Genomic DNA, 26,616 nt, shown 5'->3' with positions numbered 1-26,616 from the left:
ACTGGGACCTAAAAGATCATTAGTAATTTGCTACAGCTAGTTTCTTGCACTTACATACTTTCTCTTCCTGTAATAGATCATAATATACCTTTTCTTCTGTTTCACTGTCATGTTTTCTCTTTCCCTCCATCTTTGTTTGTCCTACCCTCTCTTTATCTCCTCCCCCATATTTTCTCTCCAATTTCTCAAATCTCTGATCAACTTCTCCTTTTCCGTCACATCCATCAGCAAACCCACACCCATTCATCCACTCCATTCCAAACTCCCTTAACCTATCCACCCAATTGTTCATACACAAATCTTGAAAAACAAGTAGTAGACAGATGACTAAGAGGTAAGGATGACTAAGGGGTCTAAAGTGAGAATTCAAGTCTCCTTCCTAATCCCCATCCTTGACCCTGGGAAGGGGAAAGGTGCTGGGATTTTTTTCTAGAGTGTTGTCCCTGGGTCCTATCTGTGAGCTCCATCTTTTGTAGTCTCCAGCTAGTAGGTGTCTGAAGCACTTTCTGGCTGCTGGAGAGCACTCTCTCTGTTTTCCCCCGTCCTACCATCTCCTGCTGTAAGGCTGGTAGCATAGAGAAGAGTCACTGCTGATCTACCCTCCATTCTGTTTTGGATCCCTCTCCTCCAGTGAAAGGCTCTGGCCACTGTTTTCAGCTTTCAAACGAAGAAACTGACCTGGTTCTTGTCCCTTTCACTGCTGCCCACTAGCTCCCAACAGAAGGAGTGAAAAGTGTCAAGTTCTGGTAAGTTTTAACTCTAGGGTAGGTTAGCAAATGAATCAGTAACAGGAGAAACACTGGAGTTATCGGCCTAAAAAAAGAAAAAACAAACAAACAAAAAAAAACAAACACTCAAAAGCACTGAACTAGCTTATATTTGGTAGGTTATCTTTGTAATTATGATGAATAGAATTTTTTTCCACCACAAGTGAAACCTTACATTCTGTAAAAGTGGATGATACTTGCCCAGAAGTGTTTCCTACTCACTGTGGGCAAGTGGATTTTTAAAGATCTGCCAACCATTTCACATGCTAAACTCTCTCTAGATATTCTCTGGCTTCCTGTTTTCTACCATATCAACTTCAAGCTCCTCGCCTTCACTTGCACAATCTTGCTCCAGATTGCATCTGTTCTCATTTCCCCCCTACTTCTCCCACTCTTGGGTCTCCACCTTCTCTTGAAACAATCTTCCACTTCTCATTAGCCAGATGCCCTCTCTCCCTTCCTTTAAATCCCTCTTTAAGGCTCACTTCCTCTATGAATCTTTTGTACATTGCACTTGAACAGTTGCTCCATGTTTTCTCATTTGTGTACAAATGTAAGTTCTTCTGTGGAAAGAGAATATCCTTTTCTGTGCTTTATAAAGTACTCTATGCACTTATGGTGCTTTATAAATAACTATGAATGATAACATCACACCTAAAATTTGACACATTGACAGCAGTCACTCAACATCGTTTAAAAGAAAACAGCTGCTATAGACAAAGTCTACTTTCCAGATAGCAAACTTCAAACACCTTTATTGAGAGAAAAGATCGGGAACTGGGCTATCTAAACTACAGAACTCACACAGAAGTATTAAAATTAATTCCATGCCATGCTAGCCAGCAATTATCTTGTTATGTAGTGAAGAAGCCCTTCCCATCAACAGTCCCATAAATACTAACATTGACAACAGAACAACTAGTTTCTGTTGAAACATATATCCTGTTTATTCTGTAGATAGATGTAACAAGTTATGCAACATTAAATATTACAATTTGGCAAAACACAATTCATATGGGGAAAATAACATTATACCACAATAGTTCAGTGTGCCCTGAACCCTGATTTATAAAATAAGAGCACAGTTCTCAGTATAAGAAATAAGACTCCCAACTCTACTGAATGTCATTGTTTCTAAATGTTGACCTATTTGGAATAAAATAATCAAGAGGCAATAAATGCATTTACTTATGTTTTACAACATGCTGTGGTGCAGTATTAAGGCCTTAATGACAAGTTCAACAATACAAGGTATGTTACCAGCCTCCTTAAAGCACATAGAGTCTACCCCAACACAATACACACAAGACGAGAGCAGAGAGGTGATCTGGTCCCACATTTAGCTAGTTGGCTACCCTTTCCCAGCACTCCCCAAACTACTCTTTTCGCCACGGGTACAGCGTGCCCTCAGGACCTTCCAACTCTCCTCTTCCCTCGGAGCTTGATAAATCCCACCCAGTCTGCAGACACATTTCGGGGAGCATGTTACCACCCTAATCCCCATCTCTAGGAGACTCTATTCCCCCTGGGCCTCCATCCCTTTTAGTAGCAGGCGGACACATTTACGCTGATTCACGAGTTCCCAGATCACAAGCAGCCTGTAACACATACACAACAACGGGGGGGCAACAACACATCTCCTGCCACCCGGTAGCCTCTTACACAACAGAAGAGGGCCCACAACCCCACCCCCGAACGGGACGAGGGGTTCCCACCACAGCCCCACACACGACAACCATACCCGGGCAGGCGGAGCCACTGCTGCAGAAGAGGCGGCCGGGAGGCACTGAGGCTCACCAAGGAGGTCAGAGTCCTACTGAGAAGAGGGGGCAGCCGCATATCCCGGCCCCACTGCCAGAGACCAGCCTCTGCTCGCTTCCTTCCCTCCGCCCGCCCCTTTCAGGGGAAACTGCCCCTCAGCCCTCGGCCGGCGGAGGCGCCATCTTCCCGCCTGCTGGCCAATCCCTCCCCAGCGCCCGCTGGCTGCTCTCCTCGCAGCTGAGCCGCCACTCCTGCACTGGCTCCGGCCGGGCCTACCACCAAGGCCGCGCTCCGGGGCTCTACCTGACACGGCTGGGGGTATCGCTCCTGCTGCGAAGCGAGGAGGAGGAGGAGGAGCTGGCTCCGCAGCCGGGCGGCGAGCCGGGGAAGCACTTATGGCTGCGCGGAGTCCGGGAAGCGCTGCTGCAGCGCGGAGCACGGCCACTCACGCTGCGGGTGTGTAACACTCACGCTGTGTGGCGGAGCCGCAGTCCCGCTCTCGCACGCGCCAGGCATGTGACTGTCGCTGTGTGTGTGTGTGTGTGTGCGCACACCAGACGCTGTGTGTGTAACGGCAACGCGCTATGAGGGCGACGGATTCTCACGTTCACTGTTTGTAGGTAACGTTTGTAGGTAACTATCGCGCCTTCGCTGTGTGTGTGACGCTCGCCGTCTATGCAACACGTGTGCTCACTTCTGCTGTGTCCCACACTCACTGCATGTATCACCGGTACTGTGTGCCCGATCCTCCTTCTCTGTGCCTGCCAGTTCACAGATTTCACATTTTCTGGCGATGTCTTTGTTTTCTTGCTGGTAAAAGTCAGTGCAAACGATTATTTATAATTTTATTTCATCAGCTGCTGTGACATTTTGTATAACTGATTTCAAATGTTAATGAAACAGATGGCAATATCGCCCCTCGTCCTCCGCCCCCACCTCAGGGAGCGACGTTAAACGCAACGAGCTCCCATTAAGGAGTCTGCTTTTTCCAGTCCTCCTATGTACGAGTTTTGGAGCAGCAGGTCTGTGCGTTTTCAGATTCATGGTCTTTTTATAAGCTCTAGTATAGTTTTTGGAGTATAAGAGGGATTTCATTATAACCCCTCCTTTTCACTGGCTCATAACTTCCTGGAGGAAAAAAATCTCTTACGATGTAACTTTACCTGCTTGCTCTCCTTTGCTGGGAAAGTTAGAAGATCAAGACCCAATTTGAAAGATGCTAAGCATCCTCAGTTCCTGTTAAAGGCAGCTGATCCTGTGTTAGTGTTAGAGAAATTTACCAAATAATTCCTAAGTGTACATAAGGCTTCTAATGTTCAATGTTAATATGTTTTGAATCAAAAAATGTGTCTTTATGGCGTTCTATAAGTTTGGTTTCTTTCGAGTATCGTATGTCCCTGTCTCTTTTATTTCTCTAAACCTCAAAGAAAATATTAAAACAAAAAAACTACATAAGTAAAAAATCTCTCTATATATTTATGTAGTACCAAATTGTGGTCTAGCAAAACACCCCCTTATGCCCCTGCACTACCTACCTCACAGGTAGCAGTACAGGAGTAGAAGTGGACTCCATAGAGCCACTCCTCCTTCCCAGTGCAGGACTGTGTTTTCTCTAGGAAAAAAGTTACCTAACTCAAGTTAATTAACACCAGGTGAAATTTTAGCAAAGACAAGGCAGTTTGTGGTTTCACACACGTTAGTCTTTAACTTCATCTGCTAGGGTAGGGAAGGATGAACCACAACACTAAGTTCCCTGTTCCTAGTGCTAGTCCCAAGCCCAGATAAAGTGTGAGGGTGGGGTGATGGCCTGGCAAGCCATCCCCATAAAACCTTCCCACATTTGACACACAAGAAAAGGACATAAAAGTTTGGCAGTTTCATCTAATTTAATTGGGGATTGGTCCTGCTTTGAGCAGGGGGTTGGACTAGATGACCTCCTGAGGTCCCTTCCAACCCTGATATTCTATGATCTGCTACTCACAATAGAGCCAAGCATTAGGATTCATCTAAATCTTCTACTACATGCAGAGGGTTTGGACCATATGTTGGTGGGTTTTCCATAAATCAGAAATTGGGGAAAGCATTGGATATAAAGAGGGTATGTCCTGTTCTGTACGGAGGACAGGATTGTGGAATGTTTGATCATTAAGAGTCGGCAGAAAAACAACTCTCCTGGCTTAAAAATTGGACGGTTTAATGTTGATATACATGTCATACAGGAAACATTGTGGAATTTGAACACTGAGAACACAGCTCTGACTCATAGTGGTCGGATCTTTCAGTTGTTGCATGCCTGGGATACATCTGATAGGCATACCAGTGTTGCTCTGATTCTGGCCACACAAGGGTGCAACCTACACTACTGACTTGACAAGCTTGTTCTCCATATTTGATTGCTGCCATTTTCTGTCTGAAGATAGGACGTGCAGTAGTTATTAGTACATATGCGCCACATGATGCAAGGTCTGACATTGACAAAGAGGCTTTTTATGGCATGTTAGATGACATTGTATCTAGTAAGGCACCCCAACTTCATCTTGTCATTTTAGGAGATATGAACACAAGAACTAGCCATAATAGAACTGGTATTGGGATGACACAGTTTAACAGAGGAGAGATCAGGTACTGGTATGTCTATTAGAATTTGCTGCCACACATGAACTATTTCTTAATAGCTACCTGGTTTCAGCACAAGTATTGCCATAAGTGTACATTTTGATATACTTGGGGCAATAGTGCAACCTTGGATCACAGTCTAGTTCCGAAGCCTGTGATTAAACTTATCCAGGATGTATGTGTACTTAGGAGTGCTCTAGAGTCTGACTGTCAACTTCTAATAGCAACAGTGATATTGCAGACGTCGGTATCTGTTGCATCGAGATGCTTCAGTGTTGATAAGCTTTGTGATGAAGCAGCTGCTAAGCATTACAAGGTATTAATTTCCAATAAATACACTATATTGGATGACCAGCTGTCTACCGTGAAGGAAGAGTGGACTTTATTTTGGATTCTACCACAGAGATTGCTGGAGAACAACTTGGACTAAGGCAAATGCAAAAGTGACATGGGATACAGATGATACCATCAAATTGTGAGACAGAAAAGAAGAGATGCTGTGCAGAATGGCTGCACTGAGTCAGAGTCATTGAGGAGAGGAGGAAATGGGCAATAGAGGAAAAGAAATGAATAAGCAGTGTGGCAAATTGCCGGCACTACTATGATGGGTCTTGCACTCTCTCTTCTTTGGGGGGGAGGGGTTGCAGGGCACTGTTTCTTGCCCCTGAACTCATAGACTCAGATATTAAGGTCAGAAGGGACCATTATGATCATCTAGTCTGACCTCCTGCACAATGCAGGCCACAGAATCTCATCCACCCACTCCTGCAATAAACCTCTCACCTATGTCTGAACTATTGAAGTCCTCAAATCATGGTTTAAAGACTTCAAGGTACAGAGAATCCTCCAGCAAGTGACCCGTGCCCCATGCTACAGAGGAAGGCGAAAAACCTCCAGGGCCTCTTCCAGTCTGCCCTGGAGGAAAATTCCTTCCTGACCTGAAATATGGCCATCAGCTGAACGCTGAGTATGTGAGCAAGATTCACCAGCCAGATACCCAGGAAAGAATTCTCTGTAGTAACTCAGATCCCACCCCATCTAACATCCATGGGGTATTAACTACCCCATTAGTGTCCTAGAGGAGGGGAGTGGAGAGAGAGGGTATTTGAGATTTTGAAGGACATAATTGGATGTCCATTCTTGTGGCATCTGCTAGTTAAGAACAAACATGGAAAATAGTGCCAGGAATTAATGAACAACTTAACAATTGGCATGGGTGTTTTTGTGAATTAATTAACAGATCCCCACCAAGATGTGAACTACAACTTCCCAAAAATGAACCCAGCAAAAAACAGGCTGGTGACATTAAAGGAATTGATGCTTGCAGTCAAACAGTTATGGAATGATAAAGCAACTGGTCTTGACAATATTTCATCAGAACTCCTAAAGAGGTCTGGATTAGTTCATGGTTTCATAGAGTTGTCTTAAAAGTAGGGCTGTCAACCAATTAAAAAATTAATCGTGATTACTCATGCGATTAATCGCACCGTTAATAACAGAATACCATTTATTTAAATATTTTGGATAATTTCTATATTTTCAAATATATTGATTTCAGTTATAACAGAATACAAAGTGTACAGTGCTCACTTTATATTTATTTTTATTACAAATATTTGCACTGTAAAAAAACAAAAGAAAAACTATTTTTCAATTCACCTAATACGGGTATTGTACTGCAATCTCTTCATCATGAAAGTTGAACTTACAAATGTAGAATTGTGTACAAAAAAAAACTGCATTCACAAATAAAACAATATAAAACTTCAGAGCCTACAAGTCCACTCAGTCCTATTTCTTGTTCAGCCAATCACTCAGACAAACAAGTTTGCTTACATTTGCAGGAGATAATGCTGCCTGCTTCTTGTTCACAATGTCACCTGAAAGTGAGAACAGGTGTTTGCATGGCACTGTTGTAGCTGGTGTCACAAGATATTTACATGCCAGATGCGCTAAAGATTCATATGTCGCTTCATGCTTCAACCACCATTCCAGAGGACTGACATCCATGCTAACAATGTGTTCTGTTCTATAACAATCTAAAGCAGTGCGGACCAATGCGTGTGCATTTTCATCTTCTGAATCAGATGCCACCAGCAGAAAGTTGATTTTTGGTGATTTGGGTTCTGTAGTTTCCGCATCAGAGTGTTGCTCTTTTAAGACTTCTGAACGTATGCTCCACACCTCATTCCTCTCAGATTTTGGAAGGCACTTCAGATTCTTAAACCTTGGGTCGAGTGCTGTAGCTATTTTTAGAAGTCTCCCATTGGTACCTTTGGGGTCATGTGCAATGTGCAGAAGAAGGTACACTATACAAAAGGTTTATAGAGCTGAGATTGAAGGAAGTAGAGCACAAGGCCAACATCAAAGTAGGCTAGAAGATGCATTTTTGAGGGATTTAGGAAAGCTAAATCCTCTCATGCTGACTTTGGCTGAAAGATGACGACTTGCAAGGGACTTTTCAAAATGGAAGTCCATTCTGTGTGCCACCACGGTTACATCATAGCCCTGTGAATCTGCTGTGCTGCTCCTGTGGGGAAGCTTAGACTTCAAATTGACCTGCTGCTAACTCATGTAAAACCTACAAACTGCCTTGTCTTGGGGACTTTACTTTGAGTTAACTTCCTTGAGTTAAGAACACACCTTATTTTTCCTAGTGTAGACAAAACCCAGGTGGTTGGGAGGGGTCAAGACAGAATGTAGAGTCTCAGCTCAGTCCCTGTTCTCAGTGCTCGAAGCAGCATAGTGGTGGATATAGATCTGGTGCAGTTTACTCCCTCCTTGAAGCAGCAGGAGAACAAGAAGTGAGATTGTGACCCAGGGTTTATCTACACTGTAGTGGCTAAAGCGGCAGTGCTGCAGTTATACCACTGTAACCCTATAGCATAGGTGCATCCTACGGTGATAGAAAGCATAGGTGCCAACTTCTTCTGGCACCGGTGAGTATTCAACCACCCTCTGCCCCCGGCCCCACCCTGACTCCACCCCTGCCCCGCCCCCTCCCGCCTCCATTCCAACCCCTTCCCCAAAGTCTCCACCCCCTCCCTGCCCCTATTCGACTCATTCCCCAAATCCCCGCCTTCTTCCCTAAGTGCGCCACATTCCCACTCCTCCCCACTCCCTCCCAGAGCTTGCTACAGCTGTTTGGCAGCAGCAAGCACTGGGAGGGAGGGAGGAGCGGAGACGGGACGGGCTGGGAGGAGGCAGAGGAGGAGGTGTGGAGGGATACAGGGCAGGGAGCTTGGCTGCCAGTGGGTGCAGAGCACCCTCTAATTTTTCCCTGTGGGTGCTCCAGCCCTGGAGCACCTACGGAGTCGGCACCTATGAGAGAGAGAGATTTTCTAGCTCTGTATGAACTCCACCTCCCCGAGCAGTGGTAGCTAGGTCAACAGAAGCATTCTTCCATCAACCTAGCTGTGTTTCTAACCAGAGGTTAGATTGGCATAGCTGTGGTGCTCAGGGGCAAGAATTTTTCACAACCCTGAGTGCTGTAGCTATATCAGTCTGAATTTTTAATGTAAACCAGGCCCTAGAGTCACGCTCTTGTCTTATGCCATGTCTACACTAGGAGCATTCTGATGATATAGGTATACTGGTATATTATATTATACTGTCAAAGCACTCCTATTGTAGGCACAGCATATACTCATAGGCGCCGACTCATAGGCCCCCCTATCAATGCCTCTCCCTCCCCACAACGCCTCCTGCCCCCCCGGTGGGCCCCGCCAATCAGCGCCTCACCCTCCCTCCCAGCGCCTACCACCTGCTGCATGAGTTAACTGCAATTAATCGATGGCCCTACTTAAAGCTGCAAACAGCTGTTTCGCGGCATCAGGAGGTGCTGGGGGGAGGTGGGAAGGAGCGAGGGTGAAGCGCGCTCAAGGGAGGGGGCGGAACTGGGTGGGGAAGAGGCAGGGTGGAGGCGGAGTGGGGGTGGGAAGAAGCAGGGCACGGTTGGGGCATTGGGGGAAGGGGTGGAGTGAGGGCATGGCCAGGGGGAGCAGATTAGAAACTCAGCGCCAATGCATATACGAGCAAAACTGTCCTTTTGCTGGTAGTTTATTCCGTACACACACACACTGAGCAAAATAAGCTATACTGGCAAAAGTATAACTGCATATATGCTAGGGCCTTTGGCCAGCACGTCTGTGTCAGTCAGGGATCCCACCTCTTCACATCCGTGACCAACACTGTCATGCCAGCAGAATTCTGGAGTGTTGATGTGAACTAAGTCAGTGCCCAAGCAGGGCCAGCATTACACTCACTGGGGCCCCAGAGCAGAAAGCTGAAGCCCAACTGTATGGGGCTGAAGCCCAGGGGCCCTGAGCCCCGCCACCTGGGGCTGAAGCCAAAAGCTGAGCAATGTAGCTTTGTGGGAGCCCCTATGGCATGGGGCCCCAGACAACTGCCCTGCTTGCTACCCCCTCACGCCAACGCTGGCTTTTATACGTAGAAAACCAGTAATCGTGACACTGGTGGGCCGTGGAGTTTTTATAGCACTGGGGGCGGGGAAGGTCAGAAAGAAAAAGGTCAGTTAAGAAACCTGGAACTAAGTCACAATCTCCATTCCAGGCTTCTGCTGGTGCAGTGCAACAAGGCATTGGCACTTATTCAGGGTAGATCATTATCTCACAATGTAGATCTTATTTATTTTAATTTATAATGATATAAAACGGCTCTCATCTACTATTCTAGGCACCTTTGACACTATTAAAAAATGCAATCAATATAAAATCAGGAGCAAAGTTTGAGGGGGAAATTCCAGCAAAAATCCTCTCCTAATATAGCTTAGCAGGCAGGACTTTTCCCACTAAAACTCTCATCCCTCACAAAAAATGGCCCTACCACCTTCTTCAAATCCCTGGGTAAAAAGATTGCCTTTGCAGTATGCCCTAAACATCAAGAATTCTGAATTATTTCAGACCAACTGTGGAATCTTATTCAAAAATTAGTGCCCTTTATAGAGAATGGTGTACCACCAGCTGTTTGTTAACTGAGGGAGACTCCCACTGTATCACCTTTGCTGACCATAACTGCAGCAGTATGGCACTGGAGAAGTGATCCCTTAAGGAGGCAGGTTTCAAGTCATTTAGGATTTTACAGGCTAAAACCAATACCTTAAATTCCACTTGAAAAACCAACAGACAGCCAGTGTAGAACACAGTGGTCACATGATCCCAGTAACATGACACTTTCTAATACCTTCTGTATCAACTCAAGTTTCAGGATTAAAGTGTGGTGCAATATAAAGCACATTACAGTAATTCAGTGTTAAGGTGACAAAGGCATGAAGCAAATCCTTATCAGGTTCACAGCCAAGAGAAATGGTAGCAATGTCTTGGGCAGGAGCAGGTGAAGAAAAGCATTCCTAGTGGTGGGTGAAATTCTGTGTCCTACGTTGTGCAGGAGGTCAGACTAGATGATCATAATGGTCCCTTCTGACCTAAATATCTATGAATCTATGAATTACTATAATATGATTCTCTAACTGCAGCTAGGGATCAAGTAGTACCTTACTACTTACCCCTGAGTGCTGTCGCTATGTCAATCCAAATTTTAAGCGTAGACTAGCTTCTAGACTATACAGCCATATAGAAAACAGAAGGTGTTAAACAATAGTCTTAGTACAAATTAGATTCGCTGAACAGTTGTATACTATCAGAAAGTAGGCTAAATGTAGGGAAAATATTTTACTTCTGTTCTTGCTACAGAAACATCTTTGCTTTTCTCTTTCTCTAAAGCCTGGTCTACACACACAAGTTGTACCACGTTAATTGTTATGGTGTAGTTAAAGTGATATGATCTCCTCTAGTGTGGACATACAGGTGTAAAGATTTCATATGGTGGTATAGATGTTCCCATACAGGAAGGGGAATAAACTATATAAGGCACCTTTATACCAGCATAACTGCATCCACATTAGGAGTTGTATTGATTATAGCAATACTGGTAAAAAACCACACCCCCAACTGAGCTAATTATACCAGTATATAATCTGTGTGTAGGTATAACATTGCGCTTGACACGCTTCATGGGGGATGCTAATTCTGCTTACAGAGAACCTAACCAGTTTCAGCCTTGAAGATTTGAATCAAATTCTTTTTTCCTGCTATAATATGCTTACTTACACTTCATTAAAGAGCACCTTTTCTTGATAAAATAGTTTTCATCGCCCGTCGGCATAGAGCATCTTCACCAGACGCACTACAGTGCAGTTCTGCCAATGTAGCACTTCCAGTGTAGACCTGCCCTCTGTATTACTTTTTCAGCTAGGTCAACAATACTTGTAGTTTGGAACAATGCTGCCCAATTGCATTTCTCTCCTCAGAAGCTAGAAATAGTTTCCCATGACCTCAAGTTGCAGACAGCTACATTGTATTGTCAGATCTTGTGTACAGATTGTTTTGTTTGAGAGCATTAATACTTTTTTTTTATTTGTAGATTCAACCCCATTACAGTGTTAACTGAAAAATAAACAATTACTTTTATTCCCATTCATAGTTTATAGGGCCAGAAGTGCCCACTGTGATCCTCTGGTGTGACCTACTGTATAACACAGGCCCTAGGACAGAGGTGGGCAAACTACGGCCCGTGGGACCTTCCTCCCTGGCCCCTGCGTTCCTGGCCTGGGAGGCTTGCCACCGGCCCCTCCCCTACTGTTGCCCCTCTCTCGCAGCCTCAGCTCACTGCACCGCCAGTGCAATGCTCTGGGCTACGAGCTCCTGGGGCAGCACAGCTTCAGAGCCAAGGCCTGACCTGGTGCTCTGTGCTGCGCGGCGTGGCTGCCTGTCCTGGTGCAGCTGCGCCGCCAGCCCCCAGTGCTCCAGGCAGCACGGTAAAGGGGCGGGGGGAGCGTTGGCTAGAGGGCAGGGGAGTTTGGGGCGTGGTCAGGGGCCGGGGGTGTGGATAGGGTTCGGGGTGGTCAGAGGGCGGGAACAGGGGGGTTGAATGGGAGCAGGGGTCCCAGGAGGGCAGTCAGGAAGGAGAGGCAGGGTTGGATGGGGCAGTGGGGGGCAGTCAGGGGAGGGGGTTCCGGGGGCAGTCAGGGGACAGGTAGTGTGGGTGTGTGGATGGGGCAGGGGTCCCGGGGCAGTCAGGAAGGAGAGGGGGGTTGGATGGGGCAGCAGTGGGTAGTTAGGGGCGGGGGGGTTGAGGGGCAGTCAGGGAGAAGGGGTGGTAGGATGGGGCAGGGGTCCTGAGGGGCAGTCAGAAAGGAGAGGGGAGGTTGGATGGGGCAGGGGGCCCGGGGGCAGTCAGGGGACAGAGAGCGGTGGGGTAGATGGGGCAGGGGTCGCCGGGGGGGCCATCAGGGGGCAAGAAGCCGGGGGGGGGGGTCGGATAGGAGGCGGGGGCACAGCCTCCCCTAACCAGCCGTCAATACAATTTCAGAAATCCAATGCGGCCCTCAGGTCTAAAAGTTTGCCCACCCCTGCCCTCGGACTTCCCTGAATTAATTCCTGTTTGAATTAGAGTGGGTTTCTTAGAAAAACATCCAATCTTGATTCAAAAATTTCCAGTGATGGAGAATCCACCATAGGCCTTGGTAAGTTGTTTCAGTGATTAATTAACCACTGTTATGCCTTCTTTCTAGTCTGAATTTGTCTAGCTTCAACTTCCAGCCATTGGACCATGTTATGCCTTTGTCTGATAGATTAAATAGCCCTCTATTATCAAATTTTGCTCTAGGTAGGTACTTATACACTGTGATCAAATCACCCCTTAACCCTTTTGGTGAGCTAAATAGATTGAGCTCCTTTTTTTTTTTTCCAATTCTTTAATCATTCTCGTGGCTCGTCTCCAAACCATCTTGAATTTTTCAACATCCTTCTTAAATTTTGGATTCCAGACTGGACAAGGTATTGCAGTAGTGGTTGCAGAAGTGCCAAATACAGAGGTAATGTAATATAATCTTTCTACTCCTACTCTTGATATTTCCTGTTTATACATCCAAGTATTGCATTAGCCCTTTTGGCTGGAGCGAAATAGTATTGTAATCATATTCAGCTGATTATCCATAATAACTCTCAAATCTTCTTCAGAGTCACTATTTCCCAGGAGAGTGAGTCCCCCTTTCTATAAGTATGGCCTACATTCTTTTTTCCTAGATGTATAATTTTACATTTGGCTTTATTGAAACATATATTTTTAGCCTGCACCCAGCTTGCCAAGTGACCCAGATTGCTCTATCAGTGAACTTCATTATTTGTCATGCCTCCAGTCTTTGTGTCATCTACAAGTTTTATCGGTAATTATTTTGTGTTTTCTTCAAGCTCAATGTTAAATAGCATATGGCCAGAATTTGCTTTGTTTGGGACTCCACTAGAAACACACCCACTTGATGACAGTTCCCTATTTACAGTTACATTTTGAGACCTATTGGTTAAGCAGTTTTAATCAATTTAATGTGTATCATGTTGATTTTATATTATTTTAGTTTGTTAATCAAATTGTTGTGTAGTACCAAGTCAAATACCTGACAGAAATCTAAGTATATTACATCAACCTGGTAGCAGTGCTGCCTACGCCATCTGGCTTCTCATTTAGGTGAAGTTCTACTGATGAAGGCATCTCTTCAAGATAGTTAAGTCCAAAGCAGACTGCAAAGAATTACACAGGGATCTCACAAAACTGGGTGACTGGGCAACAAAATGGCAGATGAAATTCAGTGTTGATAAATGCAGAGTAATGCACATTGGAAAGCATAATCCCAATTAGACATACAAAATTATGTGGTCTAAATTAGCTGTTACCATTCAAGAAAGAGATTGCGGAGTCACTGTGGATAGTTCTCTGAAAACATCCGCTCAGTGTGTAGCAACAGTCAAAAAAGCCAACAGAATGTTAGGAACCATTAGGAAAGGGATAGATAATAAGACAATAAATATCATAATGCCACTATATAAATCCATGGTATGCCCACACCTTGAATACTGCATGCAGTTCTGGTAGCCCCACCTCAGAAAAGATATATTAGAAATGGAAAAGATACAGAAGGACTACGAAAATGAATTAGGGGTATGGAACAGCTTCCATATGAGAGGAGATTAAAAAGACTGGGACTGTTCATCTTTGAAAAAACAAAGGGGGATTATGACAGAGGTCTGTAAAATCATGAATGATGTAGAGAAAGTGAATAAGGAAGTGTTATTTACCTCTTCATATAACACAAGAACCAGGGGTCACATGATGAAATTAATAGGCAGCAGGTTTAAATCAACAAAAGGAAGTACTTCTTCACACAATGCACAGTCAACCTGTGGAACTCATTGCCATGGGATGTTGAGAAGGCCCAAAGTATAACTGGGTTCAAAAAAGAATTAGATAAGTTAATGGAGAATAGGTCCATTAGTGGCTATTAGCCAAAATGGTAAGGATGCAACCCCATGCTCTGGATGCCCCTAAACCTCTGACTGCCAAATGCTGAAGCTGGATAACAGAGGATGGAAAACTCAGTAATTGCCCTGTTCTGTTCATTCATTCCGAGGCATCAGGCACTGGCCACTGTCAGTAGACTGGGTGATGGGCTAGATGGACCATTGATCTGACTAATATGGCCATTCTGATGTTCAGTCAGTATTTATCTGTTTGCTCAACAAGTGTTTATGTTCATCACCACAGAAATCAATATATTATTTAAATTGGTCTGAATAACTTTATTTTGATATTTTTGTATTTTTGATCTTTAATTTTTCTATGTCACTTCTATTTTTTTAATAAATGAAACATGTTTGCTATAATTGACATACATTTTTTAGGGTCAGCTTTAGGGTCAGATTTAACTACTTTTGAACCTCTTTCCCAATTTTAAAAGTATCTTATTTATTTGCAATATGCCATTTCCTTGTTCATTTGTGTCTTCTGTCTTGCCTAGACTAGGAAAAAAGGTTCTGCTTACGTTATAAACTGACCTATTAAATAGAGCTAACGGTGTTAAACTGGGTCTACACTTGTGTTAAATTGGGTTTTTCAATCATGTTGAGTTAGCTTGATTGACTAAAGTATCATTTTTCCTAGCAGAGACAAGACCTAAATACAGAAAGGCCTGATCCAATTCCCATTAAAATAGATTCCTATGGTTTAATTGGGAGTTTGAATGGTCTCTAACCTGTTTACAGAACATGTATTTTTCTAGTAATTGTCTTATTTTCTATAAGAAGCCAAATTCTGACATTCCATCGCAGCTGTACATACTTACATACCAAAAAAGAAACTGCAGCGAGAAGTTGGAGCAGAAGGTAGAAGTTAATTTTCCTCCACAGTGAATATTGCAAAGGGGTTGTTATAAAGTGTAGGTGATGGCATATAATCTACAGGTTTATGTACATATACTTGTTGCTACCTCGATCAGGCCATAGCCCTGACACACTTCCCTATGCAAATTATTTTTACGCTTAGCAGGTACAGAATGCATAGGGTGGCTGTGAATAAGGATGGACTCAATCAGAATATAGTTGCAATCAGTGTTGCTTTTGTATCTATTAATTTTCCCATTTGGATGCCTCTTTCCATAAACCAGCCAGAATTTGTTTCTGTGATTTTAGTTTTCCTTAAAAAATTAAACAAAATACACCACGCCTAGGAAATTACACACCAAAAACCTACATTAAAAGAAAGTTATTTTGGTTGCAAAGTTTGGTTTGCAAAACTAGGAAGTTAGGAAATGCCAGCGCTAGCATCTCCTGTACAGCCTAATTTGACACCCTTTTGCATATACCCTTTATGATACAGTTTTTAATGACATGATTACATGCTTTTTCTACATGATCCCTGCCTCATTCAGTACAGAGGTTTGATGGACAAAGGGGAAGAATTAAGATTGCAAGGGTAAGTGAATCTGGCATTACTAACTTTTGACTTGCACACGAATTTTCTTTTAATGTAGTATTTTTAATATGTAATGTATAAGCAGATTGTATCTCATTTTAGTGACACCCTTACACTCAAGTGTTATGTGGAAGCCAATAGGTAATGCTGCCTCAGAAATGCTGCAAATTAAACTTGTATGAATTAGTGTAAAGTCTCTATTGGTCTTTGCGGTCCTCAGCCTATTTTTAGAATGAGCCAGGACCTTTTGTTTAGGATTGGACTAGCAGCTCAACAGTAATGGCCTTTTATATATGAAGATATCATATATGCATGATTCCTATGCCTTGTTCTTAGTGCCTTTGCATGAGACTGCAATATCTTTGGTTCTTGCAGACATTGTTTTAACTCTTAAGAGGAGTGGGAGCAGGTAACGATGAAGCTGTTTCACAAGAACGGCCATACTGGGTCAGACCAAAGGTCCATGAAGCCAAGTATCCTGTCCTCTGACAGTGGCCAATGGTAGGTGCCCCAAAGGGAATGAACAGATGGGTGACAGGGCATTGATCACTTGATGATAACCTAAGCCCAACTTCTGGCAAACATAGGCTAGGGACACCATTCCTGTCCGTCCTGGCTAATAGCTATTGATGGACCTATCTTCCATGAATCTATCTAACTCCCTTTTGAACCCCATTATAGTATTGGCCTTCACAACACCTCTAGCAAGGAGTTCCAGAGGTTGACAGTGCATTGCATGAAAAAATACTTTCTTGTGTTTGTTTTAAACCTGCTACCTATTTATTTCATTTGGTGGCCCCTTGTTCTTGTTTTATGAGGAGTAAATAACACTTCCTTATTTACTTTGTCATGTCACCATTTGCCAAATAAAAATGCACCCTTGCAAAATTCCAATCCATTCTCTCTTGTCTGTGTCGTCCGTGAAGGACCTCTGATCCAGGGACCGCACCTGGTTGCCCCTCGCTCCAGCTCTTCAGGATTCTAGCAATGCTCCTCATTGTGCAGTTCTAGTTTATGCAGGCTCTTATGCTATACCTATTCCTTTTAGTAATGAAACTGCTGTCTGAAAGCAAGTCAGTGAGAGACAGCTGCTCCCACTATATTGTGTAGAAAGTAGACCCTTATACTGTAATAGATCTAAAAACATGGTTTGTTAAAAGGTAGAAAAGCCTCCTTGTTCCGCTTCCTGCAGTACAACAAGGAGTAGGGAGAAAGTAGACACTGAATGACAGGAGCGTCTGTGCAGTGCTCTTGCCGTAAGGAAAGGAACATTGCATGGGCTTCCCGTGACTCAAGTACCTTTACAGCCACCGAATACAGGTGCAGTAATGTCCACAAGCCCTCCCCCGACAGCAGTTATACAATTGCCGCGAGGCGACAGTGCAGAGCACGCAGTGTCCGATCCGACTGCAGAGGGCTACATTCGCCGTAGCACGCAGCGCAACACGTCACTTCTTGGAACCAAGTGACCGCCTGCAGACAGACACTACCACTCCCAGCATGCAGTGCTTCGGGGAGGGGGACCACCATTCCCAGCACCCATTGCTTCGTGGGACGTAAGCGACCTGGTGTTCGACTCCGGCACGCTCACGCCCGAGACGTGCGCCGTCTGCACGCCTATGTGACGTCAATTAAAGTACCACCCTGCCCCCGAGTTCCCGAAATTTAAAATAAGTCCCATGCTGCACCACGAGCCGCGCGGCTGTCCGTTGATTGGCTGCGGAGGTGCTGGCGCGCGGTTCAAAGTTGTCGAGGGGAAGGGGCGCCCTTGGCTAGGCGCGTAGTGACGGGAAGCGGCCGGAGCAGCTCGGCGGGTGGCGACGGTGGGCCAGGGTGAGTGCCTGCGCGCTAATCGCGGGTGGGGGGGCTCCGGGCCGGCCCGTCCCCCCTTTCCCAGAAACCCCTCCTGAGCTCAAGGCTCCTTTGCTGAGCGATGCTCCCTCTCCGTGGCCGGCTGCCGCTGTGCTCAGCGCCGGGTTCCCTGTGTGAGCGGGACACGGCGCCGCTCGGTGCCCCGCGGGGGAGGAATGATGCTCCCCCCGCCCGGGCTGTCGGGGCAGGGCTGTAGAGCGCTCGGGGGCCTGGCAGGGGAGGGCTGGGGCGCTGTCCGCTGTCCCGTCCGCGCACCAGGGAGCAGCCAGTCTGCACTCACCGCTTCCTTCTCCTCCGCAGGCTCCCCGCGCCCAGAGACCATGGCGACGGCGGCCCTGAGCTCCCAGGGAGGCGCTAAGAAAGAGGAGAAAGGCAAGAATATCCAGGTGGTTATGAGATGCAGGTAAGCGGGTCCGGTGCGCCCTGTGACCGCTCCTCCTGGGCGGTGGGTGCTTCTCTGTTACAGCCACGGGCAAATAACGAGTGCTGGACGGCATCCAGACGGGCCTGGTGAGGAGGCTGCCAAAGATTCCTGTGGTCAGAACTGTGTAAAACATTAGAAGGGACGATTTAATGGTGAGGTAGTTATAGCTATGGGGACATTTTAACTAAAGCCCCTATATTTAAATACTTTCTCAGAAGTTCAAATCTGGGACATCTCCTTGGCCTAGGTGTGATATGTTTATAAAGCATGGTGAGCTTCAGACTTGCAAATGCATATCTTACCAAATTATCGAAAAGAAAAGGAGGACTTGTGGCAACTTAGAGGCTAACAAATTTATTTGAGCATAAGCTTTCCTGGGCTACAGCTCACTTCATCGAAAGCTTATGCTCAAATAAATTTGTTAGTCTCTAAGGTGCCAAAGTACTCCTTTTCTTTTGGGAATACAGACTAACAGGGCTGCTACTCTGAAACTTACCAAATTATGTTTCTCCCTTCAAAGAAAATAAATGCCTGAACTATGTTAAAGTAAGACTAATTGGACAACTTAACATTAGCCTAACAGTTAGTTCCCTTACATGACAGCATTGTAGTACAATTTTTTTTAAACTCTCCTTTCTTCTAGTTTTCCTCTCTTCTTTGAGAGTCCTCTCCAGGATGGGTTCAGGAGACAGAAAGTCTTTGTGGATGGGAACCCCACCCTTTTCATTGTCAAGATGTAGATTTTTCCGCCCTTAACCTCTTTCCTGCCAAAGAATGGCTGCTTAACCAGGTGATGGCCCATTTGCTAGCCTTTTGTCTCTGGAGAACCAGTTTGTGACTGCTCTCCAGATTTGGAATATGTCTTAGGCCTTGTCTACACTACACAGTTTTGTCAACAAATATCAGCTTTTGTCAACAAAACAGTGGAGGTGCACACACTGAAATGCTCCTCCACAGGATGTAACTACCTTGCTATGCCGACATAATAAAACCACCTCAACAAGAGGTGTAGGGTTTATGTTAGTGTAGTTAGGCCGATGCAATGTCTGTAGACCCTGTGTTACATTGTGTCCCTCTCCCCCCCCCTTCAGACGTTCTTTTTAAACCCTGGATTTGTGCTGGAAATGGCTCACCTTGATTATCATACACATTGTAAGGAGAGTGATCACTTTAGATAAGCTATTACCAGCAGGAGAGTGGGGTGGGGGGAGAGAGAACCTTCTGTAGTGGTAAACACCCATTTTTTCATGCTTTGTGTGTATAAAAAGATCTTCTATACTTTCCACAGTATGCATCTGATGAAGTGAGCTGTAGCTCACGAAAGCTTATGCTCAAATAAATTGGTTAGTCTCTAAGGTGCCACAAGTACTCCTTTTCTTTTTGTGTTACATTGGTTGTTAGCTGCCAACTCCCCTGGAGAGCTGGGCCACTGGGAGCCAGGTCTAGAAGCCCGGTTGTCTTCCACCAGTGCTCTGGGCTGGGAATGGTGGGTGTCTTGTCAATTTCCCAGCTCTGGAGCTGTGAAATTGACACAGCTGCCTGGCTCCCAGCAAGGAGCAGGCAGGGGGTGCCCAAGAAGCGGGGACAGCTGGACCCCACTCCCTGGGTGTAATTTTTTTTTAACCCATTTACTCTTTTGGACTTCATGACGTCACCTGGCAACAAGTTCCACACGTTGTGCATTGTGTGAAGAAGTATTTCCTTAGGTTTGTTTTACACCTGCTGCCTATTAATTTCATTGGGTGACCCTGGTTCTTGTGTTATGTGAAGAGGTAAATAACACTTCACTTTCTCCACACCATTCATGATTTTATAGTCTCTATTGTCATCCCCCTCAGTCATATCTTTTTCCAAGCTGAACAGTCAGTCTCTTTAACCTCTCCTCATACGGAAGCTGTTCCATACCCCTATTAATTTTTGTTGCCCTTCTCTGTACCTTTTCCAATTCTAGTATATCTTTTTTGAGTTTGGGCCACCAGAAATGCATGCAGTATTCAAGGTCTGGGCATACCATGGATTTATGTAGTGGCGTTGATTTTTTTTTATTATTATGATTATCATCATCTATCCCTTTCCTAATGGTTCCTAACATTCTGTTAGCTTTTTTGACGGCTGCTGCACATTGAGTGAATGTCTTCACAGAACTATCCAAGATTAACTCCAAGATCTCTTTCTTTAGTAGTGTCACCGTGCCTCGGTGGGTCACAGCTGAGAATACCAGATACAGGACAAAGTGCTGAAAAATAGCGCAGGCTCACCCCAAACTGGTGGTTATTCTACCATTAGCTATACCAAGCCAGTAACAAAAGTTAACTTCTGTCTTAAGTTCTCTCTAAGCTGTGCAACCGCTCAGCAGCCTATTAAGCACCATGCAGGCGCTCAGGGCTGCGGTGGGGAGAGATGCCTCTCCCCCAGCCCCAGACCTGCTGTGAGAGAGCTTGGGGGAGTCCTCGCTCCCTGTCATAGCCCCAGGGCAGCCTGCCCAAACCCTTTATCCCCGGCCCCACCTCAGAGCCTGCATCCCCATCTGGAGTGTCCCCCCTGCTCCCGGCACCCTAACTCTCTGCCTCAGCCCTGAGCTCCCCAGTCCCACCCCGGAGCCTGCACCCCAACCCTCTCCCCAGACCTTAGCCCCCTCCCATACTGCGAACCCCTCGGCCCCACCCCCTCCACATGAATTTTGTTATGTGCACCAATATGGAGGTAATGTGAGACAAAATTCATTCTGCACGTCTCACTACACTGATTCACATGAAGTCAAAGATGCAGTCTCCTTAGGCATTCTAGCACTTATTTCCTCACGCAGACACTAGGCTTTATGATGAGTGGTTATTGAAAACCAATTTAATCAAACAAAGGGTCCTTCTGATCTCAAGAGATCAGCCACATAGCCAGGTCAGTATATAACTCAGATCTTGTCCAATAATCTCTCTGTTGTCAATAGTCTAGTAACTACTCCTGGGGGGAATTCTGCACGTGCGCAGAATTCATGTCCCCTGCAGATTTCTTTGCTGTTCCCCCTCCAGAAAAATGACATTCTGACAGGGAAGCAAAGGCAAGCTGCAAGAGCAGTCACACACCACTCCCTAGCAGCACGGGTACATAGTTTCAGGCACCCGGAGCAGCTGATGGGAGAGGTAAATCACTGTGGGGCTGGGGACACCCCAGCCAGTGGCTCCTACCCTGAGCCAGGATCAGCTGCTAGTCCTGGCTGGGTTGGAGGCAGGAGAGGTTGGGACTTCCTCTTCCCCTACAAGGAGTGGCTGGGGCTGTGTCAGACCCACCCTCGGAAACCTCCCCCAGCTACAGGAAGCTCAGCATCCTTCCCTGCTTCCTGCCCCCATCACTTCTCGGCTGCGGGGGGAGGGGTCATTGTATGGGGAGCATCTGGACCTCGCATACCCAGACATCCCGGCCAAGCCTCACTCCGTACACCCAGAACCCCCCAGCTCTCCATACTCGAACCCCAACCCATTGAACCTCAACCAAATGCATCCAGACCCCCAGCCCTGCACCTAGACCACCCCCCGTTGAGCTCCTTGCACTCAACCCCCCCCAACCCGATGAGCCCCACCTCTCTGCACCACTCTGAGCCCCCACATCCACTGACCCCCCCCCCAGGTAGTTGCAACCAGACCCCCTACCCCACCAAGCCCTACTACCCCAACACCCAGACTCCCCCACTGACACCTTCAAACCCAGACCCCTTCGCTGAGCCCCAACCACCTTCACCTGGAAGCCTCTGCAGAGTCCCATTGCCCCTGCACCTGGAGCCCCCAACAAGCCTCCGTGCATCCAGATCCCCCCCACACACACACCTAGACACCCCCCACACACACACTGAGCTGCCTGCACCCAGATTGTCCCTCTCACCCCACACCTGGTTCCCCCCACACAGCCCTTTCACACTTGGATCCTGCCTAGTTGAGCCTGCCTGCCCCACACCTGGTGCACCTGGCACAGAGGGGCAGGGCCCCAGGGTGTTTCTGGGCCAGGCCTTGTGCTGTGTCAGGGTCACAAATAACCTCACTGCTCAGTCTATTTCCCAGGGGTGGGGAGGCTGCCGGGTGATCTCCCACCTTCGTGCAGCCAGTGGCCTGTGCTCCCCACTGTCATGCTGGAGCATCTGTGTTTATTTATTGACAAATAAAACTTGCAGAATTTTGGAGAATTTTAAAATATTGTGTGCATAATTTTTAATTTTTTGGTGCAGAATGCCCTCAGGAATAAGTAACTAAAATCTAAAGCTTTATTTATAAAGAAGGGGAGGGTTACAGTCATTGCAAAGTTGGTGTGTCAGGTTTGAAGCAGTGATGGACTAAGTTCCCTCGGAGCTGCCGCAGTCGGCGAAAGGCGCCTCTCCTTCTGTCCCAGCCTTGGAGCTGCTGCGGCGAGAGAGGGATGGGGGAAGTCCTCTCTCCCCACTGCAGCCCCAGGCAGTCTGCACCCCAAACCCCTCATCCCTGGCCCCACCCCAGAGCTCGCACCCCTCCAACTCTCGGTTTGCAAATGTCTTTCTGAAAGTTACCCAAACAGCACTTTAACGTTGGTAGTGAAGACACATTAAAGTGCTGCCGTGGCAGCGCTTTAACATGGCTACTTAGTTGTGGCACCAGCGCTGGGATCCCCCTGAGCGAGAAAGTTGCAGCCTCTAAAGTGGCAGCGTAGATTACAGGAAGACTTGCTGGTGGGACAAGTTTCTTCTGTGGTGCAGTGTGAGAGTCCATTGCCCTTGATGGGCCATTATCACAAAGCTGTCTGGCTTCACCTGGTGGGTGTTACCCCAGGAACAAACACATCTGGGATATAGATCTATATAGTCAATGTTCATTACTTCAGACACAGTGATGAAACATGGATATAGACAGGATAAACATACTTAGCAAATCATAACTTTTCCATTGACATCTTACATGATATACTTTGTACTAGATTTATTGCAATTGTATAACAATGGTAGCAACAATGATATATAATGGTCAATATGTCAATTAAGTAGTAACAACTAATTTAGACCCCATCATTTTATATGAATAGCTGGGATTATGTTTTCCAATGTGCATTACTTTGCACATTAACACTGAATTTCATCTGCCGTTTTGTTGCCAATTACCTAGTTTAGTGAGATCCTTTTGTAACTCTTTGGAGTCAACTTTGGACTTAACTATCTTGAGTAATTTTGTACCATCTGCAAATTTTGCCACCTCACAGTTCACCCCTTTTTCCGGATCACTAATGAATATGTTGAACAGGACAGTATAGATTTTGGGGGGACTTTGCAAAATACCTCTCTCCATTGTGAAAACTGACAGTTTATTCTTACCTTTTTGTTTGCTGTTTTTTAACCAGTTACTGATCCATCAGAGATACTTCCCTCTTATCCCATGACTACTTATTTTGCTTAAGAGCCTTTGATGTGGGACCTTATTGATGGCTTTCTGAAAGTCAAAGGACACTATATCCACTGGATTACCATTGTCTACATCAGGGGTTCTCAAACTTCACTGGTCTACGTGTTTGTTTGACTCCCTCAAATAATTCAAATAGATTGGTGAAGCAAGATTTCCCTTTACAAAAGCAGTGTTGGCTCTTCCTTGACATGTTTTCTTCATCTGTGTGTCTGATAATTCTTTACTACAGTTTCAGCCAATTTACCTGATACTGAAATTAGGCTTATCCAGCCTCTATTTGTCAGGATCGTCTCTGGAGCCTTTTTTAAAAAATTGATGTTACGTTAGCTGTCTGGTACAGAGATTGATTTTTAAGTAGCAGTTTACATACCACAGTTAGTAGTCTGCAATTTCATATTTGAATTCCCTCAGAACTCTTGGGTGAATACGATCTGGTCATGGTGACAGATTGCTGCTTAATTTACCAATTTGTTCCAAAACCTCTTCCACTGACAACTCAATCTGGGATAGTTCCTCAGATTTTTCACCTAAAAAGAATGTCTCAGGTGTGGGAATCTCCCTCATGTCCTCTGCAGTGAAGATTGATACAAAGAATTCATTTAACTCCTCCACAAAGGCCAGGTCTTCTGTGAGTCCTCCTTTAGCAACTTGAGTGTCCAGTGGCCCCACTGATTGTTTGGTAGGCTTCCCTTTTTTTAATAAATAATTTAAAATTGTTAGTTTCTGTGTCCTGCCTCTTGCTCTTCAAATTCTTTTTTGGCCCTTGTAATTATACTTTTACATGTGACTTGCCAGAGTTTATGCTCATTTCTGTTTCCAATAGGATTTAATTTCCAATTTTTAAAGGATGTCTTTTTGCTATTGCTTCTGTTTAGCCATGGTGGCATTTTTTGGTCACCTTATTGTTTGTTTTTATTAGGGGTATGCATTTAGTTTGATCCTGTATTTATGGTATTTTTAAATAATGTCCATGCAGCTTGCAGGCATTTCACTCTCGTGACTGATCCTTTTAATTTCCATTTAACTAGCTTCCTAATTTTTGTGTAGTTTTCCTTTTCGTAGTTAGAAACCCACCACTGTACCATTTTTGGTATTTCCCCTCACCCCCAACTCCCACACAAGAATTTTAAATTTTAATTACATTATGGTCACTAATATTTAGCAGTTCAGCTATATTCATCTCTTGGATCAGATCCTGTGTGTCACTGAGGACTAAATCAAGAATTGCTTCTCCCCTTTTGGGTTCCAGGACTAGCTACTCCAATAAGCAGTCATTAATGGTGTCTAGAAACTTTATCTCTGCATCCTGTTCTGAGGTGACATGTGCCCAGTCAATATGGGGATAGTTGAAATCCCTTATTACTATGTTTTCAGATTTTTGGTAGCTTCCCTTATCTCCCTGAGCATTTCACAGTCACTGTCGTCATCCTGATCATGTGGTCGGTAGTATGTTCCTGCTCCCATACTCTTATTATTCAAGCATGGGATTTCTTTCTATGTAGATTCTATGGTACAGTTTGATTCATTTAGGGTTTTTACTATATTTGACTGTGTTTTCTTTTACATATAGTGCCATGCCTCCACCTCCATGCTGTCCCTAGCCTCTGTTTGTCAGAGGGTGGAGATGGATGGCAGGAGAGAGATCACTTGATCATTACTTGTTAGGTTCACTCCCTATGGGGCACCTGGCATTGGCCACTGTTGGCAGACAGGATACTGGGCTGGGTGGACCTTTGGTTTGACCCAGTATGGCCATTCTTATGTTCTTATGCAGGGGTCAGCAACCTGCGGCACAAGAGCTGATTTTTAGTGGCATTCTGCTACCAGTCAGGGTCCTGGCTGCCAGCTCGGGGTTCCGTCCATCCAGCCTGCAGCGGGATGAGCGGGGCTGGCGGCCAGGACCGCTCAGCCTACTGCCAGTCTGGGGTTCTGTTGGGGGCGGAGGGTGGGCTTGTAAATGTAAAATTTATTACTGGCACATGAAACCTTAAATTAATAAAGACTTGGCACGCCACTTCTCAATGGTTGCTGACCCCTGTTTTTGTGTATTCTTATGTTCTTAGTACAGCCTACTCTGTTATTTCTGTCTTTCGTACCCTGATATTACTGTGTCCCATTGATTATTGTTATTCCACCAAGTTTCTGTGATGCCTATTATATCTATATCCTCATTTAAGACCAGGCACTCCAGGTTGCCCATCTTAACATTTAGATTTCTAGAATTTGTGTACGAATGCTTGTAAAAATTCTCAATATTTAGTTATTTGTCTTTGTGATGACTGAATGGGACTCTTTTGTTTGACTGTTTCTTTTTCAGTTCCCAGTGGCACTTTATCACCTTCTATCCTCTTCTCTTAGGAAATAGAGTATCCCTTTTAATAAATCCTCCACTAAGGGATGTCTCAGTCTGAACTGTGTGCTCCTCTGCACCTCTCTGCTTTCCCCATCTCTCAGTTTAAAAATTCCTCTGACCTCTTTATTTTTACATGCCAACAGTCTGGTTCATTTTGGTTTAGATGGAGCTCCTCCTTTCCCAAAAAGTTCTCTAGTTCCTAATCACCTATATCCCTCCTCCCAAACCATTATCTCTTCCATGCGTTGAGACCCTGCAGTTCTGCCTGTCTTAACTGGCCCTGCATACAGAAGTGGAAGCATTTCAGAGAATGTTCCCATGGAGGCCATGGACCTCAACCTTTTAACTAGCATCTTAAATCTGGCCACTCAGACCTCTCTTCTACCATTTGCTATGTCTCTGGTACCTACATGTACCATGACCACTGGCTCCTCCCCAGCATTGAACATACATCTATCTAGATGTCTTGAGAGGTTTCCAACCTTTGCACCTGACTAGCAATTCACCATGTGGTTTTTCTGGTCTTCACAAACCCAGCTATCTATATTTCTAATAATTTAATCCTCCATTACTATTGCTGGTCTCTTC

General features: G+C 45.3%; 2 protein-coding genes across 4 annotated transcripts in view; one reads left to right on the top strand and one right to left on the bottom strand.

The window, feature by feature from the left end:
• The window catches only part of IDE (insulin degrading enzyme), a 98,190-nt gene extending 94,966 nt beyond the window's left edge, over positions 1 to 3,224 (bottom strand). The window contains exon 1 of one of the 3 annotated variants that reach the window (XM_074959087.1): positions 3,000 to 3,224. Coding sequence is in view for 1 of the 3 variants with exons in the window: in XM_074959085.1 (XP_074815186.1) it covers positions 2,509 to 2,606 (98 nt within the window). In the remaining 2 variants the exon portion in view is untranslated. Of the gene's footprint in view, positions 1 to 2,508; positions 2,661 to 2,831 lie in introns of those variants that run through there. The other 2 variants (XM_074959086.1, XM_074959085.1) reach the window with 2 other exon arrangements.
• A 14,387-nt stretch (positions 3,225 to 17,611) lies between these two features.
• The window catches only part of KIF11 (kinesin family member 11), a 32,646-nt gene continuing 23,641 nt past the window's right edge, over positions 17,612 to 26,616 (top strand). Inside the window, exons 1-2 of the mRNA XM_074959083.1 lie at positions 17,612 to 17,801; positions 18,141 to 18,243. Of these exons, the coding sequence (XP_074815184.1) occupies positions 18,161 to 18,243 (83 nt within the window). The 5' untranslated portion in view covers positions 17,612 to 17,801; positions 18,141 to 18,160. The remainder of the gene's footprint in view (positions 17,802 to 18,140; positions 18,244 to 26,616) is intronic.

The sequence above is a fragment of the Natator depressus genome, chromosome 7, assembly GCF_965152275.1.
Source record: "Natator depressus isolate rNatDep1 chromosome 7, rNatDep2.hap1, whole genome shotgun sequence".
NCBI classification, from domain to species: domain Eukaryota; kingdom Metazoa; phylum Chordata; order Testudines; family Cheloniidae; genus Natator; species Natator depressus.
This window is presented reverse-complemented; position numbering and strand designations above follow the sequence as displayed.